General features: G+C 39.2%; 1 protein-coding gene across 5 annotated transcripts in view; it reads right to left on the reverse strand.

The window, feature by feature from the left end:
• Positions 1-22553, reverse strand: part of ankfn1b (ankyrin repeat and fibronectin type III domain containing 1b) — a 150388-nt gene that overhangs the window by 18385 nt on the left and 109450 nt on the right. For all 5 annotated transcript variants that reach the window (XM_028477121.1, XM_028477120.1, XM_028477123.1 and 2 more), the window contains 3 exons: positions 21563-21685; positions 3313-3532; positions 2939-3146 (listed from right to left, as the gene is read on the reverse strand). In XM_028477121.1, coding sequence (XP_028332922.1) covers positions 2939-3146; positions 3313-3532; positions 21563-21685 — 551 coding nt within the window. The remainder of the gene's footprint in view (positions 1-2938; positions 3147-3312; positions 3533-21562; positions 21686-22553) is intronic.

A 22553-nucleotide genomic window follows, 5' to 3' on the forward strand; every position in this document is an offset into this window, starting at 1 on the left:
CCAATAATGGGGATATTGGTCCATTTTAAGTCCCAGTTGCAGCTCTTCCAGGATAAGAAACAGGCCCAGATACTGTCTCCAGTGTGTATGTGTGTCTTGATTTGTCCTTATTTCCCGTCAAGGCACGGATCTTTAACAGCATTTAAAAGTAGCTTTGTCTTATTGATAGCCACCAAGGGATATATAAGGGAAGTATGAAGTTTAAATGTCTTTGTCAGCCTTTCTTTCTCTTCTTTTTCAAAACTCTGCAATACCAATAAGCTACAGAATTGGTTCACAGTTAAAGAGAAACTCTACAGCATCTGTAATGTCAATTCTCCTCAGGCAGCATTGGAGAGCACACAACACCTAAAGTGTGACTTTGTCTACAGCTTTATTGTCTTTTTAGAGCACGTGCACGCAATCAAAGAGTGAAACTTCTTTAAACACTGCTTTCCATTCCAAGTGTTTTAAATTTAATGATGCCTTTATAAGACGTTTGGCCCAGCTTTTGAAAATAAGTGCTTGTGTGTGCATACGAGTGTGTGCGCGGTAGCTACAAACACAAACAGCCTTGGAGCCCAACTGGCGAGGAGGCGGAGCCTCAGACTCTAATATATTAATATTGCATCATGATTCCAGCCCAGTTGTTGGCTTTAATATGTTTGTCACTGCCAGCGGACAAAACAAAGAGATGTGTGAGTTTAGTAACGTATCAAATAAAAAGGCATTACTGTACTGCTTTGGTTAATGAATAATGGTCATATCACATATTGCATGAGTAAACAGCACTTAAAGATGGAATTACTTTACTGCATTTATTACATACAGTATGTGGGTCAATCACGTATAAGGATTTCATCGCATGATATTTCATAAAATGGACATCATTGGGAAAGGTCTGCATTAATATTAAGATGGAAATAAACATAGAAATACATTGAAATCTTCTACAGGAATATAAAACACCTAAAATAGGGCAGAAAATACATTTGAATAGATTTAGGTTTTATTTTCAAAACAACAGTCGCACCACATGATATTTTGACACTTTGAAGAACAGAATAAATTATAGAGGTAATTTAGTAAGTAACGCTCAAAAAGAAAAAATCAACGTGAGCACATATATACTAAGTTATTAAATATTTGGTGTCTTTATATACATTTAAACCTTCTTTAACTAAAATAAATGCAGTTGGACAGAACTCTTTGGTGTCATGTCATTGACCATAAAATTGTCACAACCGGGCTCAGAGGAAGGACAATATATGAAAACCACATGACTCTTTAATGTATAAAGTAATTTATTCAAGAAATGAAGGTAAGAATGTAATTATTTCATCAGTAATGTTTCTAGTACGTCGATAGGTATGTGAGAAAAATAAGCTAACTAAAGCCAAACTATATATATATATATATATATATATATATATATATATATGTGTAGGTGAGCAATCACTCCAGGTGTCAACCATCAATGCTAACGAACCACTCTGTGGATCTCTGCAAACGAAACAAACAGGAAACAGGTCCTGATGCCTAGAAGCTGTCACTACTAGTCTTATATATATATATATATATATATATATACATATATCCGGCACATATACTGTATGTACCGGATCTTTTCAGAAACGTGTCTACATCCGGTCGGTTTATTTTATTGCAGTTTGTGTACTATTTAAAAGGTTGAAACCCTGCTATTTAAAAAGAATGACATTTATGTTCTGCGTGAATTCTGATTTATTTAGATTTTATTTTGCGTTTGGTTTTCAGTGTTGCGTATTGTGTTTTGATCTGTTTTCATATATATTGTTATTTTGTTGTTGTTTTTCTTTTAAATGAACAATTAAAAACACCACAAAACAGTCACATATTTCAACGTGTACTATTAACAAACGTTGTATGATTGTTTTACATTCAAATATCACGTCCCAGCAGCTCTATCGTAAGGCTTGCGAGTGAAGGAAGTGACGTAGTCTACACGCATGCGTTGAAAAGATCGGGCACTGAGAGACAGAAATACTGTTTCCACTAGTTGGCAGTGTAATGTTTGAACAAAACAAACAACTGCAAATGCACGTACCAGTTAAGGTGATTGTGCACCAGATCTCCAGTGCTGATGTATTCAAACACTGTGTATCGCAAATATTAAACATTAACAGGTCATTCTTCATTTTTGATGAGATTCTCACACGAGCCATAAAAACCGACTGCGACAACGGTGCAGATGTGGCGCTGCTTCTTCGTTTTCATCACAACTTCACCTGAATTTAATAGGCATGAAAATAAATGGTTGGATTGATTACGGATGAATATGCTTCATGTGAGCAGAGTTATACTGGAGACCTTTCCATGCAGCTGCTGAAATGGCAGAGAGGTCCCAGAACTTAGCCTTACCATCAAATCTAAACTGCATGCTAAATAAAACAAATTGACTAAAGTGATCCTGACTGAACTAATCTTTCAGACATTTCTGTGTAATTGTTCAATCCCCACATCAGGAAAAGTCCATCCATTTTTTTTAATTTGTTGTGCTGTTGAAAGGATTAAGTGTGACATCAGTTTTACCATGGAAAACACTGACTAAGCAAAATGAACCATTTGATCTTGTTTACACTGGAGCTTTCCCTTTTTTCTGAATACACGACTGCATTCTTTACAATTAAAATGAAAACGTGTGGTATCTCATGCAATATGCCCTCTAACAATTCTAAATACAGACTTATATAAAAGATGGATATATAGATGTTTGTTTAATTATTTGCATTTTTTTTTAAATAATCTTAATAAAATGTGATTAATTTATTCAAATATGAAAAGCAACAATAAAATTTAGGATCATGAAGCTGTAAAACACTTAATATTATGGCAAAGTGTGAAAAAGTGATATTATAATAGTGTTTTTTTGTGTTATCATCAGTAGCTGACAGTGGGGACGTAGAACTTCTCTACTCACAGTGTGGGCTCTCCTTAGCACCGGCTCGCAGCAGAAGCTTAGCCATGGGCACATTGTTGGTCATGATGGCGATGTCGAGGGGAAGGAGGCCCTCGCTGTTTGGAGTGTTTAGATCCAGTTCTTCCAGACTGTACTGGGACAGAAGCATCTGCACCAGGTCTAACTCCTGGTGCTCCACAGCCTCAAACAGTGTTTCATTGCTCTGAAACTACAACACAGAAATGACTCAATAAGTAATTTAACATTCAAGCACACAGTCTTACAATGTTACAATTCCGTGAAATGACTCAAATTCATTAAATATGAGTACTGCAATCATGATTCATTAAATGCTCCACTATAGATTTTTCCCAGTGTGTCAATTTCTAACTTACTAGGGTAGTTTTGCGCAGTCTCTCCTTGTCTCCTCCCCGTCCTGACACCACACTGTCCTCCAGCGCAGGGGGGTTGGTACCCACACGAAACTTTCCAGACAAATTGCGGTAAAGACGGCGAGCGGCGCTTGGCGAGGAAAGACTTGACGACTTGCGGGCTGAGGCCGGTTGGTTGGCCTGGTCCCCTCTCATGGGCTGCGTCATCTTGGCAGTGTCGGCCCTTTGGAGACACAAAAATGCACAGACAATTACATTAATTAAACAAAGTATAGTTTTTAAGTATAGACGGACAAAATAGGTCTAAAGAGCTAGACGTGGTGTAAAAAAAGTGCCTGTCTTTTTGACAATTTCATTCATTTTTCTCAAAGTCTCTTGAATTTAATCGAAACATCTACTTTTATTGCTCCTCCTCACTCAGGTTGATATAAATTCAGACTTATGAATTCCAAGAGAAGATTCAGAGCTCTGAAGTGCAAAAAAGCTTCTCTAAACAACAGACCAAACTGTTTTCCCAAAGGAAGGGAATCAGAATATCTAAATAAAGTCTTATGTCTGCAGACTAACCCATAAGCCGTACAAACCCCAGGGAATCAGGGGTGCGTGGCTGCTGCACGTCATAATGTGTCTTCAATCCATTTAGCGAGTTTCTCTCTGATGAATATGTATCGTAGGCGAAGCTCACAAGGGGAGCAAAAAAATGGAAGATGGAAATGCAAATAAATTAATGCAGGGGAATCAATGCAATTCATCAAAGCTGGACTTCAATGCTGCCTTTGTTTTTCCATATAAACTTAGCACGGCCCACAACCAGGTGGTAACTGTCACAGCTTTTTGCGCAGTGATGACAGCAGTGATATTTGTGAGGAGACGGGGCAGGGGAGAGGAAAGACGACCGAGGGATGGCATTTTCAGACCTCGAGTTAATAAATTTTGGGATGAATTAATTCACAATTTTAAGAACGTGTTTCAACCTTTCCTGCTTCGTCTGGGGGGACACAGCGGACATCCGCACTCTCCATGGCCGCAGCCTGCTTCTCCTCCGGGGATCACTCCCGTACGCTTGTTAAAGATGGTAGCGCGTAGGAAGAACAGGTTGTTTTGTTGTTGTAGAGCTGCACTTTATTATCTGGCTGCACTATAAACATAAGCTCGCTACCTGTCCCGGTCACCGTCGGACTCTACCCATAGGCATGCACACACATCTCTCCTCCGCAGCTCACTCTCACACACACACGCATCAGCTGCGCGCATTCACCCACTCCGTCACTCACATCTACGCACATTTCCCTACTGAGGGATGAATAAAGAGTTTATCTATCTATCTATCTATCTATCTATCTATCTATGTCTTTGCTGCAATTCATCCATTTTTTTTAATTAGCTTCCTCTACTAACACCTCCAATTCTGCTGCTTCAAATTAATTTTTTCACTTCTGTGCACTCAGCTCTTCTTCACGCTCCATGTTCAACATAACAAGTACAAAAAACTCATTTAAATAGGGCGGTCTGCACCACTTCTGCACGTGCACTAATCATTGCTGCAATCTTAGTGAATTCCTCGCAGCAGGTGATGAAACTGTGTCACCAAAGGATTTAGGGACGGCACTATTTTACCACCTTTATTTCAGATTGTCTACGGGACTCCACATCCCACAATGCAATGCATGAAACAGTTCCAAGAGAATGTATACAGTGGAGATTAAAACAAACTTTCGAGCAGCAATTTCAACTTTTCACATAATTTTCCATGCAAAAGATCTTAGATCTATTGATCTATGAATCCAACACTATGTCTTTATCTATTAAAAATGTATCAATAATAATAATGTGTGTGTGTGTGTATGCATCTGATTTTACCAAAAACACTTTGCAGTGTAATTCTTCAGTTTCATTTCATCTGATTATTTTGAATTTAAACATCTGGAAGCATTTTAACAATGAATTAAAGTACACACAATTAATGTTGTAAGTTAGTATCAACTGCACAGGTCAGTCAATGAGAGAAGTCTAATGTCTTTTGTCTGGTCTTTTCCTTCTACATTTCATTGGGAGCCGAATGAGGATATATTTAAAGAAAACCACTAATCTCTGGGGTTTTTCTTTTCAATCAATGTAGGATTATCTACACAAAGCAAATAAAAAATGTGGTTATCAAAGCAATAACGGGACATAGTTTAAATGTCGAATTTAATTAGAACAAGGCCCAAACAAAAAATTACCCATGCATGGTGATAAATTACATCAATCTGTCAGATGGGCGCCATGTTGGCATTAAATCTTCACTCATAGGTGTTACATGAGTCACAAAGTCTGATAGGCAGATTGCCAGTGTTAGCCGTCAACACATTGGCTGAAAGTTTTGAGTTTGGGGTTAGTTATATGAGCATTAAACTGTCCCTCTGCAATCTGCTATGGGAGCTATGTATGTGACATGTTTTTGTGGGGTAGTCTGCTAAATGGTGCTCACACACATTCAGCTGCTGAAGTAAATGTCAGCACAACTCTTAAGGCTGATAGTGGTTGACTGTGTCGGACCCCCAAAAAAACAGAAGCACAGAGATAAAAGAATTCCTTAAGGGCATGTTTTCAACAGCTTTTAAGAGGTCAGACTAATTGGAATTTATTGCATTTATTGGACAACGAACAGTGGTGTGTAACGTCATGCTTTTGTCACCAAATACACCAAATCTACATTTGTTAGAGGGAAAGATCACAGGAGAATATTTTCAATTACCATGAATATCATGGAGTCAAATAAAAAACAGTACTATAATAATAAGATTTAAGGTTTTTCTCTTCAACTTTAAGTTTTTGGGGTATTTTTGCACAATAATAGTAAAAGCCAAGGCCAAAAAGCTTGAAGCTGCTATCCCTGATAAGGTCTTTTAATTAAATAAAATAAATTACTTCAAGTAAGAATAAAAAAGGTCAAAATTGTGGCTTAAAAGTTAAGTTTTAATCTCCACCGTAAACATTGTTGGTTGAAATTTCCGAGCATTGCATTGTGGGATGTGGAGTCTCGGAGACGGATGTATAGAAGTGTTTTCACGTTTACGTTGATCTATGAGACCTACACTATGATTTTATCTGATGAATTATTATTGTGATATTAGGAGCTTTAGGTTAACCTTGCACAACATTTTTTTGCATTACAGAGATGAATATCTTAACCCTGCAATTATTCTTTATCCAAAGTTTAATTTGTTTAAAAGGAAAATATAGCAATGTCTTTAAAATCCAGAGAAATTATCATCTATTTTAAGAAAATACGCGTCTGAACTGTAGGGCAGCTTTTTAGCTCTAGTGCTACTTTGCTGTGAAGTCGACATTGAAATGAGTTAAAGGTGATTAATACATCTTAGTTTTTTAGTGTCTGCCTTCCAAAGCAAGTCATATTCTTAATCCCTACAGTAACCTACGTACTGTACTTTGTATTCATACATATGCCTGCTTCCATTACCAAAAATGTTAGGAGAGTCTTCAGAACATCAGGAGCGAACCAAAAATCCAAACGTGGTTCTGAAGAAGTAGCAGGAGGCATGGACTAAGGAGAGTAAATAACGACCGTACCATCAAACCACATGCCAAGAAGTATCAAGCAGGCCAAGAACAGATTTGTCAAGGTGAGAACATCTGTAGGAAAAATGTTATTTATACTCCTGCTCTGCAATGGACGTGTGAGCCCACATGAGCAGGCATACGCACATAAACCCTCCCCCAACACATGCAGTTTGTGTAACAGCTGACAGCGGCCTACATTGTGGACTTTAAAGAGGCTTCAAGCCCCCGCAACAAGGTCTTTTTCATGGGGCCGATACACCTAAAATACCCCCGATCTCCGTCCCTTCCCGCTCTGTCCCATCCGTCTCCACTCCATCCCGTAATAGAGGCCTTATTTTAGACATCCTCGTGTTCCCGGCTGGGCCTAACCTATTCCAGGGTTCCAGATAAAGCGCGGCAGGTATTTGGAATAATTTTTCCATGGGCCTGGCCCGGAAGATAAAACAAGAGATATATTTGTAATGCGTGTGTCGGTATCCCATTTCAAAGAGAAAGCCCATTGGAATCCAGCTCCAGGCTTATTGTTATTTGCATGAGATGGAACAGACAACGTTTTTTCTGTCGGCAGGACGGTGCCTTATCACTCTCTGACGACATTAGGAGGATGTGTACCCTGCTGTGTGTTTGTCTGTGCTTTCAAAGAGATGCTGCATCCACACGTGTGATGAGGTGTCATTTCCCAATGTCAGGGCCTGTAACCCAAACACATGCTTCATACACATTTAAAGTTAAATATCAATATAGAAGGTGTATAATACTATGAACCTATTGTCATTGTGAACCCATTTATTTATTATTTACTAGAAAGTTTTTTGTTACTGGAGAAAATAATGGACCCTGACTTTAGAAAAGAAACATATTCAAAGTAAAGTGTGATTTGAAATTCAAACGTACAGGATTTGGTTTTTAAAATCAAAAATCAAAAACAAGAAAAGCACACACGAAACCTATCGACTTTACGTTTTCAATAACCTATGCTCGATTACAATTCAATTAAGATTACGGTGACCGGCATTTTTTCCAATTACAATTAAATTTCAATCATTTTTTATCCTCAAAAAGTCAATTACAATTACATTCTCAATTACTAAAGTTCAATTACACAATTACAAGTACTGACCCTGAAATAAATAACCTAATAAAAGTTAAACTTCCTCTTGTTAGCATTCTGTTAGCATCTCTTATGATAACGGGTCCTAAATCAGCTGTAAAATACACTAAAAACAAATATCTATCATCTAATTTATTTCCTATCTATTGGTTACCTTGTTAGGCTTCCTAATCAATAAAAATACAAGTTTTAATATTTATGGTGTGGGCGTCTGAGCCTTTTTTGTGTCAGTATAGCCCACGATGACCATGAGTGCACGGAAGCTAAAAGAAAAATGTGAAGCAGCAGAATTGGAGGTGACAAATTAAAAAATGGATGAATTACAACAGATAGATATTCTTTATTCATCCCGTAGTGGAGAAATGTGCGTGGATGTGACTGTGAGTGGCGGATGGGTACATGCGTGCGGCTGATCACATGCGTTTGTGTGAGACAGTGACCCGTGGAAGAGAGATGGACGCACGTCCAGCTTTCTCTCTCTCTCTCTCTCTCTCACACGCACGCAAACACGCACACACACACACACACACACCGGAGCCTTTTTTTCATCTCCGCTGTGTTTTCCGTCTACATTTACTGAAGTGATGATCTCTGTGTGTGTGTTTGCACCTGCTTCTCACTGGTACTAAAACTATCACTGCAAACAGTTCCAGATTTCATGAATTGCATTGCTCCCCCTGCATGAATGTATTTGCATTTCCTCCTCCCATATTTTTGCTCCCCCTGGGAGATCCGTCTTCTATTCATATTCATTAGCGGGAAACACGCTCCTTATTAGTGCGTGGGGTGATGTTTGCACACGTTTTAATACCCCTAAACCTTTAGTGTATCCGCCCCTCAGAGCGCAAACCTCCGCCAAGTGCCAAATATCCTCTTTGCCAGATATTGGGAGTCATGATCATTCACACTTTAATGGCTTGAAAATACATCTCTATCCCCATTAATAACTATACAGGAGGTCAAAATGTACGGGCACACCAATTTTTTTGAAAAATCGTGATGAAATCAAGATCTGATCCAGATGAAACTCGGTGGGATAATTGAGGAAGCAACTTGACATAATTGAGTCAGATTGAGCAATCAGAATCTGTATATTGATCCGGATTCCCGCTAATATTTAATGGAATCTTCCATTGCATAAGGTCTATCTTTGGTTCAAATGTTGGCACAAGTTCTTTTGACGTAATCATGCTAACAGACAAACAACAAATAAACAAACGCAGGTGAAAATACCTTCACTCATTTGAACACACAAACATAGTTTTATTAGTTTTGGAAAGCAGGAATCAAACCTCCTTCGCACTACAAAAAGCACTGCCATTACCCTTGATCAATCCCACATCAAATGCACTCAGGCTGCTACACTTGGGCTGCATTAGCCCAACAAACAGTCAACACACCCCAAAGATGCAAGCCCACAGTCACACAGCAACCTTACGTTTTTATTGGATTTATCAGGCACTTTTTATTATTGAAAACAGCTTGGACCACCAGCCTGTGAGTCACATCATAACAAGCACAACAAACAGGCAAAGAAAGTCTAGACGCTTTACTCACTGTCTAGACTCAGCTCTTTGTGCAAGTTAAAGATGGGAATGCACGATTTAAGCAAATGTTCAATAATTGATGGTTTTGGGATTGTATGAATGGCAAAGTTTCTTGGATTTTGTCTGCAACTTTTAAGAAAGCCACAAGTATGCACAACTTATAACGATGGCATGCAGACACTCGATTTAGAGACAATTTGAAGAAAATGTTCAAACTTTAACCAGAATGGAAAACTTGTTTTTTAACGGTCAAATATCTGTTTAATCCACCACAAATATGATATCATCTAAATCTAAATCATGCATGTTAAAGTTAAGACCCTTTGGTCAGATACATCCAACCCAGCCCGCAGGGATAAAACTGAGCACAATAATAAAAATCATTTTGTAAACATAAATCTCACACATTATTGAAGTCAACTGTGCATCTCAGTATCAAAGAAAGCACATTTTTTTTTTTATCCATCCTTTCTCAAGGTATAAGCTCCTTTTTTATTTCCCTCACTTGTCATGAGCAGTGTTGAGAACGTTACTTTAAAAAAGTAATTAGTTATAGTTACTACTTGTTCCAAAAAGTAACTGAGTTAGTAACTGAATTACTCTATAATAAAAGTAACTCATTACGAAGGAAAGTAACTATTTGAGTTACTGTAAAAAAAAAAAAAAGTTGCTATATGTCAAATAATTCAGATTTTTTAGATTCGTGTGTCGTTGTGAGGTGCTTCATTAAATTTGAGTTGTTTACAACGGATGTGGACAAAGTCTTCTTTCCTGGACATAATGAACACTTCACATACACGTTCTTGTTTTTGACCATAATTAATATAAAGTAGTGTTTGTATCGCCGCCTTAAAAATGACAACTTTTCATCAGATTGCTCCACGCTCACCATCTCTGCTGCTTCATCCTGTGTGTGTGTGTGTGTGCTGGCACATGTGTAAAAACACTGGCTCTGATTGGCTACCATGACACGACGCCGCCTTAGCCAATCATCATCGCTCACCTTGTTTTTAACCCACCCCCTCACTACAGCTGAGTAAGAAGCCGGGGATGCTTTCGGATAAAAGTTTATTCAATCAATACATGCAACGCACCGCATTTAACGTTCAGTAACGATAACGGCGTTGTAACGGCGTAAAAAGTAATTAGTTAGATTACCCCGTTACTAAATAAAAAAAAACGCTGTTACCTAATGCCGTTATTTTAAACGCTGTTATTTTAAATGCCGTTATTCCAAACACATGTTATGAGCGTGTCGAATACTTAGAAACACACTGACAAAAAAAAAAAAAATCCAGATCCACTGAGCACTTATTCTAAGATAAGAACAACACTTAGGTTACTATTTATGTATACGTAATTGCTCAGCTGGGAAATGTAGGAGTGATGAATATGATTGTACATAGAAATCATGTCCTTGGCACTTTCCTTGTATTTGTACAAGTGAAAAAAATAGAGAGGAAAATCATGTTGTGCACAAAAGCGTAAAAATGTATGTGCCAGAAAAAGCTTTGAAGAGAGACTTTTGTCTCGAATTGTTTTAGCAAAACTAAGTCCAATGTTTTGATATGATACAATACAGAACAAACTGACTGTAATGGGATGAAAATAGCCAAAACTCGGTAGTCAAAACGACCTCAACAACTTTACTACATGCATTATTGGTCACTTTCTTTTTGTTTTCCTTTTAATAACACTTGGTTAACATCCCTCTCTGCATCTCCAGCCCCACCAATTTACTCTTTTTGTTCTTTGCCTCATTCGTCCTTCATCAAAGTTCCCCTAAATCCCAGTTTAAGCCATGCTTGTTCTCCCAATCTCCTTCCAATGGCCAGCTTGCAGGAACAGTCCCTGCTCTCATTTACAATAGTGTTTGTACAAATAACCTTTTCAAATTGGTTGACATTACGTTGATTGCCTGCGCTGATGAAGCTTGACACAGAATCCAAAAACAGGAGCTGGGTGAACAAATACAGATTTGCAAAAAAAGATGAAGAGCGGCACCAAAGGGAGAGCGCTCGTTGAAAACAAGGGTGGGTGGGGGTCAGGGAGGTAGACGGCGAGAGGAGAAAGTTGCACAAACTCACTCGCTCAGTCCCACTAATACATGCACGTACACGTGTGCATGTGCGCACACACTTCCACAGAGTACGCTGGCTGCTCTAAATGTGGCTTGTAGAAGGAAATTCTGAAATCTGAGTCTTGGCACCAGACAGGCTGGAAGCAGCCAGGCTGCTGGATGCACAGAGGGAGAGAGAGAGTTATTGAGGTAGAGAGAGGTTGTGTGTGTGCAGAGTTTAGGAGAATGGGGTGATAATGTTTGAGTTGCTTTCTCTCTTATCAACTTATAGGCACCATGAGGCCATGCAAATGCTCTGACCAGTGACCAGCCCCCTCTTTTGCAGGCTAAGTTGACATGGCAACAAAACTGTTGAAGAGGTCTTAACTCCATCATAGGCAACTGGCGGCCCGGGGGCCATATGCGGCCCTCGGTCTAATTTTATGCAACACCCAAAGTAAATGTACAAAATGACAAAATACACAAAACAAAAGCAAGAATACATTAAAAAATACAAAGAATTACAACATTATTTAATTACAGTGAAAGACAAGATAAAAACACAGAAAATACTCCAAAAACACACAAAACTACTACAAAAATGAACAAAACAACAACAGCAATACACAATATTAATATACAGAATTATAAAAAATGTCAACAAAAGTACACAAAAATACAAGAAAAACACAAAAAAATGACTCCGCGAACCCACAGTGCAAACAAACAAGCAAAACGACAATAGAAATACACAATATGACTAAAAAAACATATATTTAACAGGAAAAATACACAAAAAAGGACGACAGAAATGCACAAAATGCCTCACAACGAGCAAGACAACAACAAACATACACAGAATGACAGAAAAACTCCTGTATTAATGCTCAGATCACTCATTCTAATGCTGACATGAATGTTGATCATGTGACCCTCTGATTTAAAAAAAAAAAAACCCATTTTTGTGGCCCCGCTGTGATAAGAGTTGCCTATCTCTGTCTTAACTGATGCTTACTTAATAATGTGTGCAGCTCTGTGGAGATGATTCACATCATTTAACACACAATGAGGTAATCAGGGTGGGGGGGCTCCTGAGCCGCTACAGCCATAGGACTGTGAGAACTGCTTTAAATCCAAATGGATCAGGTGACATTAACTTTCAAATTTTGAAAGAAAAAAAAAAGAAATTTCTCCAAGATGAATAATTTTAGCTAATTTATTGAAATTTAAATTATAAAAATGATCTGGTTTACTGTTACGTGTTAGGGTCTGCAATGATGCTCATATACAAAGTACAGCATCCCGTACAATACATGCTTTTATTAAGCAGTTCGGCTAACATTTAGATAAATCAACTAATGAATGTGTTTATTAAGGCAGGCAGTGGTTTTGAAATGATAACAAACAGCCTGGTACGTAAGTGTTGAGACAACATTATCCTGCCCATTGAACCGTGGACAGCAGACAGGAAAACTGATACCAGACAGGATAAAAACTTGGGAGTCGCTTGTTTACCACATCTGGACCAACTTTTTTTTCCACTACTTAGTTGTAAGTTGTTGTAGAGCCACATTCTACGCTTAGCTCATCTCCTGATTGCACAAAAATACATAAAACAGCAACTTCTGTAAATCACCTGAAAATATCAACATTATTGGGTTTCTTTAGATAAAAAAAACTGATACTATTGAAGCTATTTTAAAATTGCCAAAAGTAGAAACATTTAAACTTTTTTTTAAACAAAGAGCATGAGTACACTTTTTAAAAAAAATATTAATAAGTAACAAATACATGAAAAGTGTCTTCTGGCTTTGTCTTCACCAGCTATACAGTAGCTCAGTGGGCATTTATTGGGTAATTCACTTATTTTTTCTTAAAAGTATTGTGGATAATGTTATTTTGGCTTCAAATTCTGGGTGGATCATCAAGACTATTGGTCCTCCTAATTGTCAATCATTCTGGTAATGTGTTTACGTAAGGACGTCGTACGTGCTCGTCCCTAGCAAGTTTTCGTTTGCAGCGCATGCACACTTTTCACTTACCGGTGGCGAGTTTGACAGTGAGAAAAGTGCAAAGCTTCTTTTAGAAAGTAAGCTTGTATGAACGATGCCGACACCAACTTGTAAACAGAGCCGTGCACGAGGAAAACTGGGCTCGTGCGCGCTCTCGCACACGTTTAATAGACGTTTCCTCTTGGGAGCAGGTAGAGTGTTGCGCATGTGTATTTCTTTTAAAAAGTGGGCATTTCTTTTCCTAAACGTTGGGAAAATCCTCCTCTATACCAAACATTAATATTGTTTGAGTTCTACTTGGTACCACATCCTTTTTCGTTACTGCATTTCAGCGCAGAAGCTGTGGGTTCTTGTCACATTGATGGCACCCGAGCTTGACTTCATGTCAGTTTAAAGTCAAATAAAAGGGGATTATGAGTTGGACTTGAATGTTCCTTTAACCTTTGCAAAGCAGCTTCTAAATGGAAACCTAATACCAGCCAGTAGTGAAACAAACCACTGAAGTATAAGCAAGTTTGTTTTTCATTACCCAATAGGATCAATAATGTTGAGATTAAATCTAAAATGCCAGGTATGTTTACAGTATAAAACACCAGACGAGACTGACAAACACTTTTCCTGTCGCTTTTCGTATCATCTCTTTATTTTCTCACTTTCTCCTGCTCTCCCTTGAGAGAAGGGCAGAGAAAGAGTGAAGGCTCTGCTGTATGTTTAACCTTTGAAGTGGGCCTGCTGTGCCGAGCAAGGCTTGCCACCTGTTGACTGTGTATGTGTGCATGTGTTGTGTGAGCACGCAGAGGTGAATCTCTCTAATTTTGATGAGCAGAGACAACAGTGGAGTTACCGAGGGGATGTGGCGGCGGGCAGCGCCCGACGTTCTCAGGAGGGAGGGGTGGCTTCAAGGTGGGATCACCCTCACACAAACATACGGGCGGCCCCTCCCCTGTCAGAGACTTGGTGTCACCATGTCTCCCACGGCGATCGTGGGTCCAGCCTGGGTGGCTCCAGGCCTTCTGTGTGTCTCTCAGTGAGGGAGTGTGTGTGTCACACCAATGGGGTTCCTGCCTAGGCCACCATATGCCACCCACCCAGCCAGAGAGAGGACATGGGTGGGGGCGACCCCTGGCCACTGAAGCCACCAGTTGGCTCATTCTCTCAGTCACACGCCGGTCGGGCGCCATGTTTAAAGTCCCACGGCTATTTATCTGGGATTGGTCTGTAGGGAGCAAAATGGATGGGTGGGTATGGGGACTATTCTTCTTACTGTGATGGATGAGCTTTGCAAAAAGGATAACTGCATGCCAACACTCACATGCATGCTCGGAAATGGATGTATAGAGGAACTATGGAGGGACTGAAACACATGATGCACTCATCTGGAATGGCAACATGTATGACTTTTCTACACAATAGAGCATGAATACACTCATTTTCATCAAGCGAGTTTGAATGTAATTCAGTGAGGATGGCCAAAATGAAATGAAAAAGTAATGTATTTATTATTCTTTACTGCAAAGGCTAGACAAGAGTGCTGTGAATTGTAGGCGGGGAAGTCTGGGCACTTGAGGGAATAAAGATAATGAACAGTTAAATAACGTCAATAACATGCTGTAGTAAAAGCTCATAGCAAAATAGTCAAAGAGAAAAGATTGGTTTCCTTTTAATATGTCTGGTTGAAGATTGCCATTATAAAACAGCTAAGCTCTGACAAATGAAAACCAATGCTGTTTTGCTAGAAATAATCATACATTATACTATATTGTATTTTTAAATTGGAAAAAAGGGGAAAGAATGGAAAAGACTTTAGGGAAAATACCACTCCAACAACATAAAGGACATTACTTTGCAATGTTCTGCCAATAGTTACCAAGTTGAAAACCTGTTTTGTTTTATGAAACTAAATCTTTCTGGGTTTACGCAAGAGCTTTTTTAACCCCGAGCACAACAATAAAACACACACAGACATACAGACAGAAACAGGCCAACGGGCTGGAGTCTGCCAAGCCTTCGTTGTCTTTTAGCAGCTTACTAGCAATGCACAGTGCGTTTCAACTCCTCAAACATACTGTAGTTGCAATCTGTCTTAACCCATGCATAAACAGAAATAACAAAACACAGATATGCCTTATTAACTGAATTAATGTGTTATTCTTTACTACTTTGTAACATATCTTTCCGTTTCATCCTTCAACTTTGCCCCTCTTATGCTGCATATTGCATTGTTTGTTGAAGTTGAAGTCAGCCCACAGCGTCCAGCACAGTGTAGGGTACATTAAATGAGTGTATCTATCTTAAAGGTGCGCATGTTGACACAGATGTATTTAATCCAACACAACGCGCGTGTGAGCTTTTGTGAGAGCGTGTGTTTCTGAACGTGTCCAAAGAAAAAGTTCAGAATTTATTCAAAGACATGAAGGTTAGCCAAAACTCTGTTCCTGCATTCAGAATATTCAGTCTTCCATCTTGCCAATACTTTAGCCACAACAAAATATCTCAGCAGGCCAGGAGACGACTGAGGTACAAAGTTAGATTGACCAGTTCAAGAAGTTTGGTAAATAACTTCATTGCCAGGAGGAACATTGAACATATCCTGAACAGTAAGTTGATAAGAACAGACATTTTGCCTGGAAGTCATCTGCCATTTTCAATGTTTAGGTTAATGTTGAAGGTATTACAACAGATAGGAGACTCTGCTGCTAATATAGAAAAGAGTTTAAGTCAATAAATATTGCACTGTATATTTTCAACGATAACATGTAGAAATTGTACTGCTCGTTTTTAAAACCACAACTGTTATTTGCAAGCCACAGGGAGTTCAATATGAACTGACTTAGCCTTAAAAACAAACACACTTTGAATGAAATTATAGAAGGACTGTCATTACAATTTCATATTTCTGAAAGCTACATTCATCAGGAATGGAAAGACCTGCTAAAAAAATGTGTTTCAGCACATTAACTGTAGCTTCTTAATAAATGATGAGTGGACCGAGCGCAACAATAATTGGATAGAGTAGGTTTAAAATATGGGTGACTTCACACCGCTGTGGTCACACCTTGGTCATACGATACATATTTTCAACTATTTCATTTTATTAAGGATGGGTTATAGCTGCTGGACACTGATAAAAACAGTGTCAGCATTAAAAATCAATGAATCGAAGGTATTTCTTCAGAAAAACATTAAAAATTACACACAAGTACTGAAATTGTAGCTTGAAAGTTTGTTATTGATTCTATCATAATGATTTTTTCATTTTTGACAAATGGTCATCTGACTTGAACACCAGAAATGTTTTGCGAATTGCATTGTGGGATTTGGAGTCCTGTAGAAGAAACAGCACTGAAGTGGAAAAGTTTATTTAAGAAGTCTTTTTACTACCGTGATTACTTGTGTTTCTTCACCAGGCAAAGACGACAGTGATTCACTTGAAGTTATTTTTGTACCAGTTTGTTTATAGTGTTACCCGTGATATCACTTCACTGTAATTTTGGCTGTATTTGGGTGTTTTTGTGAAAAACTAAACAAAATCAACACCCACTATTATTTTGGCACAAACTGGGAAAACACTTGAATTGTCACTTCAGCAGTGTTTTTGGCGCCACGTTGGCATCAGTAGTGGATGACAACAACAGAAATACAGGTACAGTATAACAAATGTCATTTACCATAGCTTTAGGTTTCCTGCCCCAGTCCAAAAATATAATTAATGGATAAACCAACATTTTGTTTCTCTTTGCAACAGGGAAAACTGTTGCCAAGAGATTGTCTACTCAGAGTTGGTAGAAAAAAGGATGGATGGATCTAGAATTGTACATTTCACTGGATTCCAGTATTTCATAAATGTAATTCATAATAATGATAATAGCTTGGATTTAACTCAAAATACTTTACAAAAACAATATTCATTCATATCAGTCATAGCGGTGGTGGTAAGCTACATTGTAATTGTAGCCCCAGCTGCCATGGGGCAGCCTCTGACCACCACCAACATTCATGTCCAGTCATACAAGGCATTATAATATAATATAATTATAATACGTGATGTCTCATGTGACGTCACGTAGTGGAAACTCCTCCTCCTGACAATCCTGGCTCCTCCTACCCTATAAGAATGACAACTCCTCCCTCTCAAACTACCTCACAGCTAAAACAAACACTGCAGTTTAATATAGAATACATATTATACTTTATTGTCATATATGTAAAGCTACATACACAAAATGTGTTCTCTGCATTTAACCCCTCCCTGAGGAGCAGTGGGCAGCCACGGTGTAGCACCCAGGGAGCAGTTCCATTTTTAGTACCTGTTACATCGCCTCCTATCACCTTTGACATGATCTGACGTGTTTGTGACCCAATGCGATGCAGCGGTTGGACAAAACAAATGATTATCACCTTAAATGCACTATTCCTGTAGTTAATAGAGATGAGGAGGAGAAGAAAGTGACTCAGCAGCTTAAAACTCCTGTGAGTGTTTGAAACAGCTGGGTGACTCTGCTGCTGCTGCTGCGATAAACACACCCTGAAGTGCTGAGGCAGACTCACAATCACAATAGCCTCTTAAATATCCATGTGTTTTACTGTAATTTGCAGTTTTTGGCTGAAAACAATAACAACTGTGTGTGGATAGCAAAAGAAAATTCCTTTGATGATCATTGATCTCCCCCGCAAAAGCAAGGTAGGAAGTCTGCGTTTATAGACACGCCCACTCATGGTTATGCATAGTAAGCCCCAAAACAGCCTGTTTATAGAACTGCTCAGAAAGTCACTTTTCATAGGCTAAAACTCCAGAAAATAGGCGAGTTTGGGAAAATAAAATTCAAATACTATGTTGTTGGGGTTCCTAGAACAAATGGAGATGGCTGAAAAAATAGCATAATACTGGACCTTTAAACTAAATGGTCTCTTTCAATGATTGTTGATGAAATGTAGGACTATTTTCAACCTTCTCATTTGTCCTTTTCTTTTAAAGCATTAGTTTGTGCTGATAAAGTAAAGGGAGAAAGTCTAAAGGGAGAATGGACAAGAAAAAGTGGGGAATAATAAAATAAATGAAAACCAAATGAGGCGAGTGGCACACTGTTGAAAACCACTTCACGCCTGGGCCCCTTGAGCATTGCCCCCTTTTTTTTCCCACTAGGACTTTGGTGATTTCTCTCAGTTTTTCTTCATTCCTTTCATGCACTGTTTATAGGGATTAGCACTTAGTAGCCGCCTTCGCCCCCCTACACACCCGACACAGCGCAGGGTTAAGTGTTACAATGTGTGTTTGCTCACGTATGCGTGTGAGCATACATTTTCAGGAGAAAACTCACAAGCATTAGCTTCTGCTAATCCCAGTGTGTCTTTAGGTTATTAAGCTCATGGAGGGACTGGGTACTTTCTCTTCTAAGACTGCTATCAGCTCCAAGTTATCCCTAAAGACAGGTTGGCACCAGGCAGAGCAGCAGGCCTCCAGGGATTGGAGAGGATTTAATTCATGCAGTGCACACAGAATCAAACACTTACAGTCATGTAAGTGTTTGATTCCGCACTCTTTCCATTTTCCAAGTTATGTTTATGAAGTGATTTTGATTTCAGAGCAAAATTCCGTATTGATGTTTCAGTACTTACAGTATGTGTTAGGTTTCATCTTCAGGAGGGGGGCAGAGAAGCTGTTAGGGGAAACAAAAAAATAACTGCTTGGCCATTAGGCCTGTCTGACTTTCTATTGTGCCCAGGGGTTTGTATGCAACAGGAGCTTCCACTCTGTCACAAAGAGAGGATATAATAATAAGGACCTCCTGGCTAGCACAACCCCAGATGAACTTCTATCTCTAAAATGGCAAAAGACCTCTGCCGTTTCCATGTCAAATACAGAATAAAGGACCATAAAATGTGATTGGGTAATTTCTTTTTGACATTTACAATAAAAAAAAAATGAAGATCATTGTCAGGTCAACCACAACAATCATGTAAACCAGAGGGCCTCAACCAGTCAACTGGTCCATGGAATTGGTGACATATTTGGAGTGGCTCATTCACCACAGTTGCTACTTTTTTGCCAGTCCTCTAAGATCACAACAATTTATATTGCATTTAAGACTCTTTAAAGCTCTCTTATTCTATCTTCTTCCCTACTTTTTCCTCATCTACATCCTAAGAGCCCATTTGCAATGATTTGTAATAACAATATCCCTGGTATTATATTTCATTATTGCATTTTCCCCGGGCACAGCCAGTTCTTAGCGACTGGAATATGAGCTGCCCTGGCTTGATACATCTCTTAATAGTCAGCGTAATCTGGTTATCTGATTTCAATTGGCGTGAATGGTAATGAAGCACTAAATAGATTAAGTGTTACTCAAAGTCACCGAAAACTTCCTGATTTCAAAAGGGGGTGCTCGATGGCACTCAGTAAAATGTTGGATAGTAGATGTATCTAATACTACTGAGACATTCATTAGAAAACAAAAACCACTTTACATACACATCTTCAACAGTCATCATATTTTCTTTCAACAATTGTAGGCGAGGACAGACTTCAACGCTTTATGTCCTATAGATGATTAGTCCATCATGTAATCTCTACTGTCATATCTGATCCCAATACACAACACTGTATTGTATCAAATTACATCATAAAGGATTTAGTTTTATAATCATTTCCATAATTCCAAAATAGAAGCTTAAAAAGGGCAAGAAAACGTTTTTTCCTTCTGACTGGTCCGATGACTCTGCATTCCAGTGCATGTTTTCTGGTCTTGTCAGAAGTCAAACCAACCTTGTTTCACCTCACAGTAGAATGACTCAGCCCACAACTTTGAATCTGCCCTCCTGGGATCCTTCATTTATTATGTCACAAAAGGCCAGTCACACTCCTGTAACGTGGGTTGAGCCCAGAGAAAGTCTGATTCCAGCTGCAGCGGAGACCCCCCCATTTCGCTCATAAATGAGTATGTCCAATCTTCCCACTGTGTTTCATTAAGACCAGACCACATCAATCAGGGCCTGAACTTTTAGGGCCAGGTCCCCTTTTCGGCAACATGGAGGGATAACATGAAGCTGTTAAAGTGGAAGACCTCACACTGTACCTACACTGTGATGCTCATGCACTCCGCACCACGTTTCTGCTGCTGGACCACACATCAAAATGTCAGTGCGAGACCACACAGCTGGCCTTATGAGGCCAACAAAAGTCCTTGTAAGACCTCACACCAGGTCCTAGTATTATTCAATGGGACTTCAGAGGATCTCACACCTGTAGCTGTACAAACTGTAAAGAAACCTGGAGCTACTGCGCCCCCTCTGCACAGCAACTTAAAAAAACCTCAAAATCATCTAAAACAGTGACTGGACAATTTTTTCACTTGACAAAATGAAGTCGAAAGGAAGCTTCAGATCTTCTTATATCCAGTAAAGTTCCCAGTGGAGAGAGAAGTACAAAGGAAGAGCCAAGAATACATAGCAGGAAGCTCAGGAAGGATGCCAGATGGATGGACGACAGGTTGAGTGGGTAGATAAACGACTTGAGGCCAAGCAACAAGAGAGGAGACTGGGAAGGGTTCCCATGGGTGGAGACGGGAAGGCAGCCTCACGATGGAAAGCTTTCAAACTCCTTTCATCGGGTGCCTGAAGACCGGAGCTTTACAAGAGCAAGATGAGCCGGCGCCACTGGAGATGCTTAGCACTCTTCAACGAAACCAAGACGCAGAGACATCACCACGCTACACATCCTCAGGCCCAGAACACCCCCCACACCCCTGTCTCAATGAAGCTGGGTCATGACTTTGTAAACAGACAGCTCTAGCTCTATTGTTTGGATATCGATTTTATTTATTTTAAAAAGTAATTCAAAAACTAAACGTGTTTTTATTTTTCTCAATATTTTTTCTAACCCTTCAGGTTTTGAAACATATGCTCGAGTGTTTGCAAGAGAAATAAAATGAAGACATGAGAAAATGAAAAACAGCCTTACCAGTCCACACTGAGTGATCGTCTCCTGTAGGACGTAGGCCTGTCCAAGGAACTTTTTTCCTTTTTAGCCAGACGTTCTTTGAGGGACAGTCGATGAGTAAATTTGTAGATTCCCGACTCTAACCTGAGGAGGACAGAAGAAACTTCTTTAGAAAAGGAATTCTCGGAAAACCCTTTGACTTGCATAACTGTCTTGCATCACAGCAGAGAGGCCCAAAAGACTCTTATCTATTCATCCTTTTATGTCCACTGATCCTGAACTCTTCAGGCAATAGAACGCATTTAGAGAGTAATTATCTTTACCAAAAATGATGACCAGTAATTGTAAGAAATTCCCCCGTCTCCTGATTCTAAACAAGAGCTGCTTGCATTTTTTATTCTTTTTTTTTTTTTTTTTAAATAAAATGTTTAAACATAACTAATAATGACTTATACCTGCTGACACATCCATAGATTTTGTATCAACATGAGCCAAAAAGTGTTTTAGTCTCCATGGTAAGATCTGTTGGAGACAAACTACAGGCACGAGTTGGGTTAAGGCTCACATACCACGGAGCGCACCCCGTCACTCACACACAAGACACGTACAGTATGTGCCTCTGCGGCAACTGGTTCTTGTGAGATGCATCAGAATTAGCAGCTCACATAAGGCTTTGATTACTCAGGCTTTATGATTTTGTACACAGTAGTTTATGCTGCTATAGTTTGACTGCTGACAAGTGACACGGAAGACTGACAGCGCACTGACTCAGCCAGTTGCTCCAAATTGAATTGCTGGATTGGCAAAATGTCATGTGCACATTTTCTGGCATCAGGACACAGAACTCTGACAGTCAGACTCTGAATGAGTTTTTCATCTGGTTTGGGCCATTAAACAGTATTACTGCAGAGAGAGGATAGAAAGTTTGAGAGAATCATGTCGAGTCTAATTCAACCACGACTGACAGATCAGTTCTGAAAGATGAGTTATGATGAAAAAAATGAACCTGGAA

Source organism: Gouania willdenowi, chromosome 19, assembly GCF_900634775.1.
Source record: "Gouania willdenowi chromosome 19, fGouWil2.1, whole genome shotgun sequence".
NCBI classification, from domain to species: Eukaryota; Metazoa; Chordata; class Actinopteri; order Blenniiformes; family Gobiesocidae; genus Gouania; species Gouania willdenowi.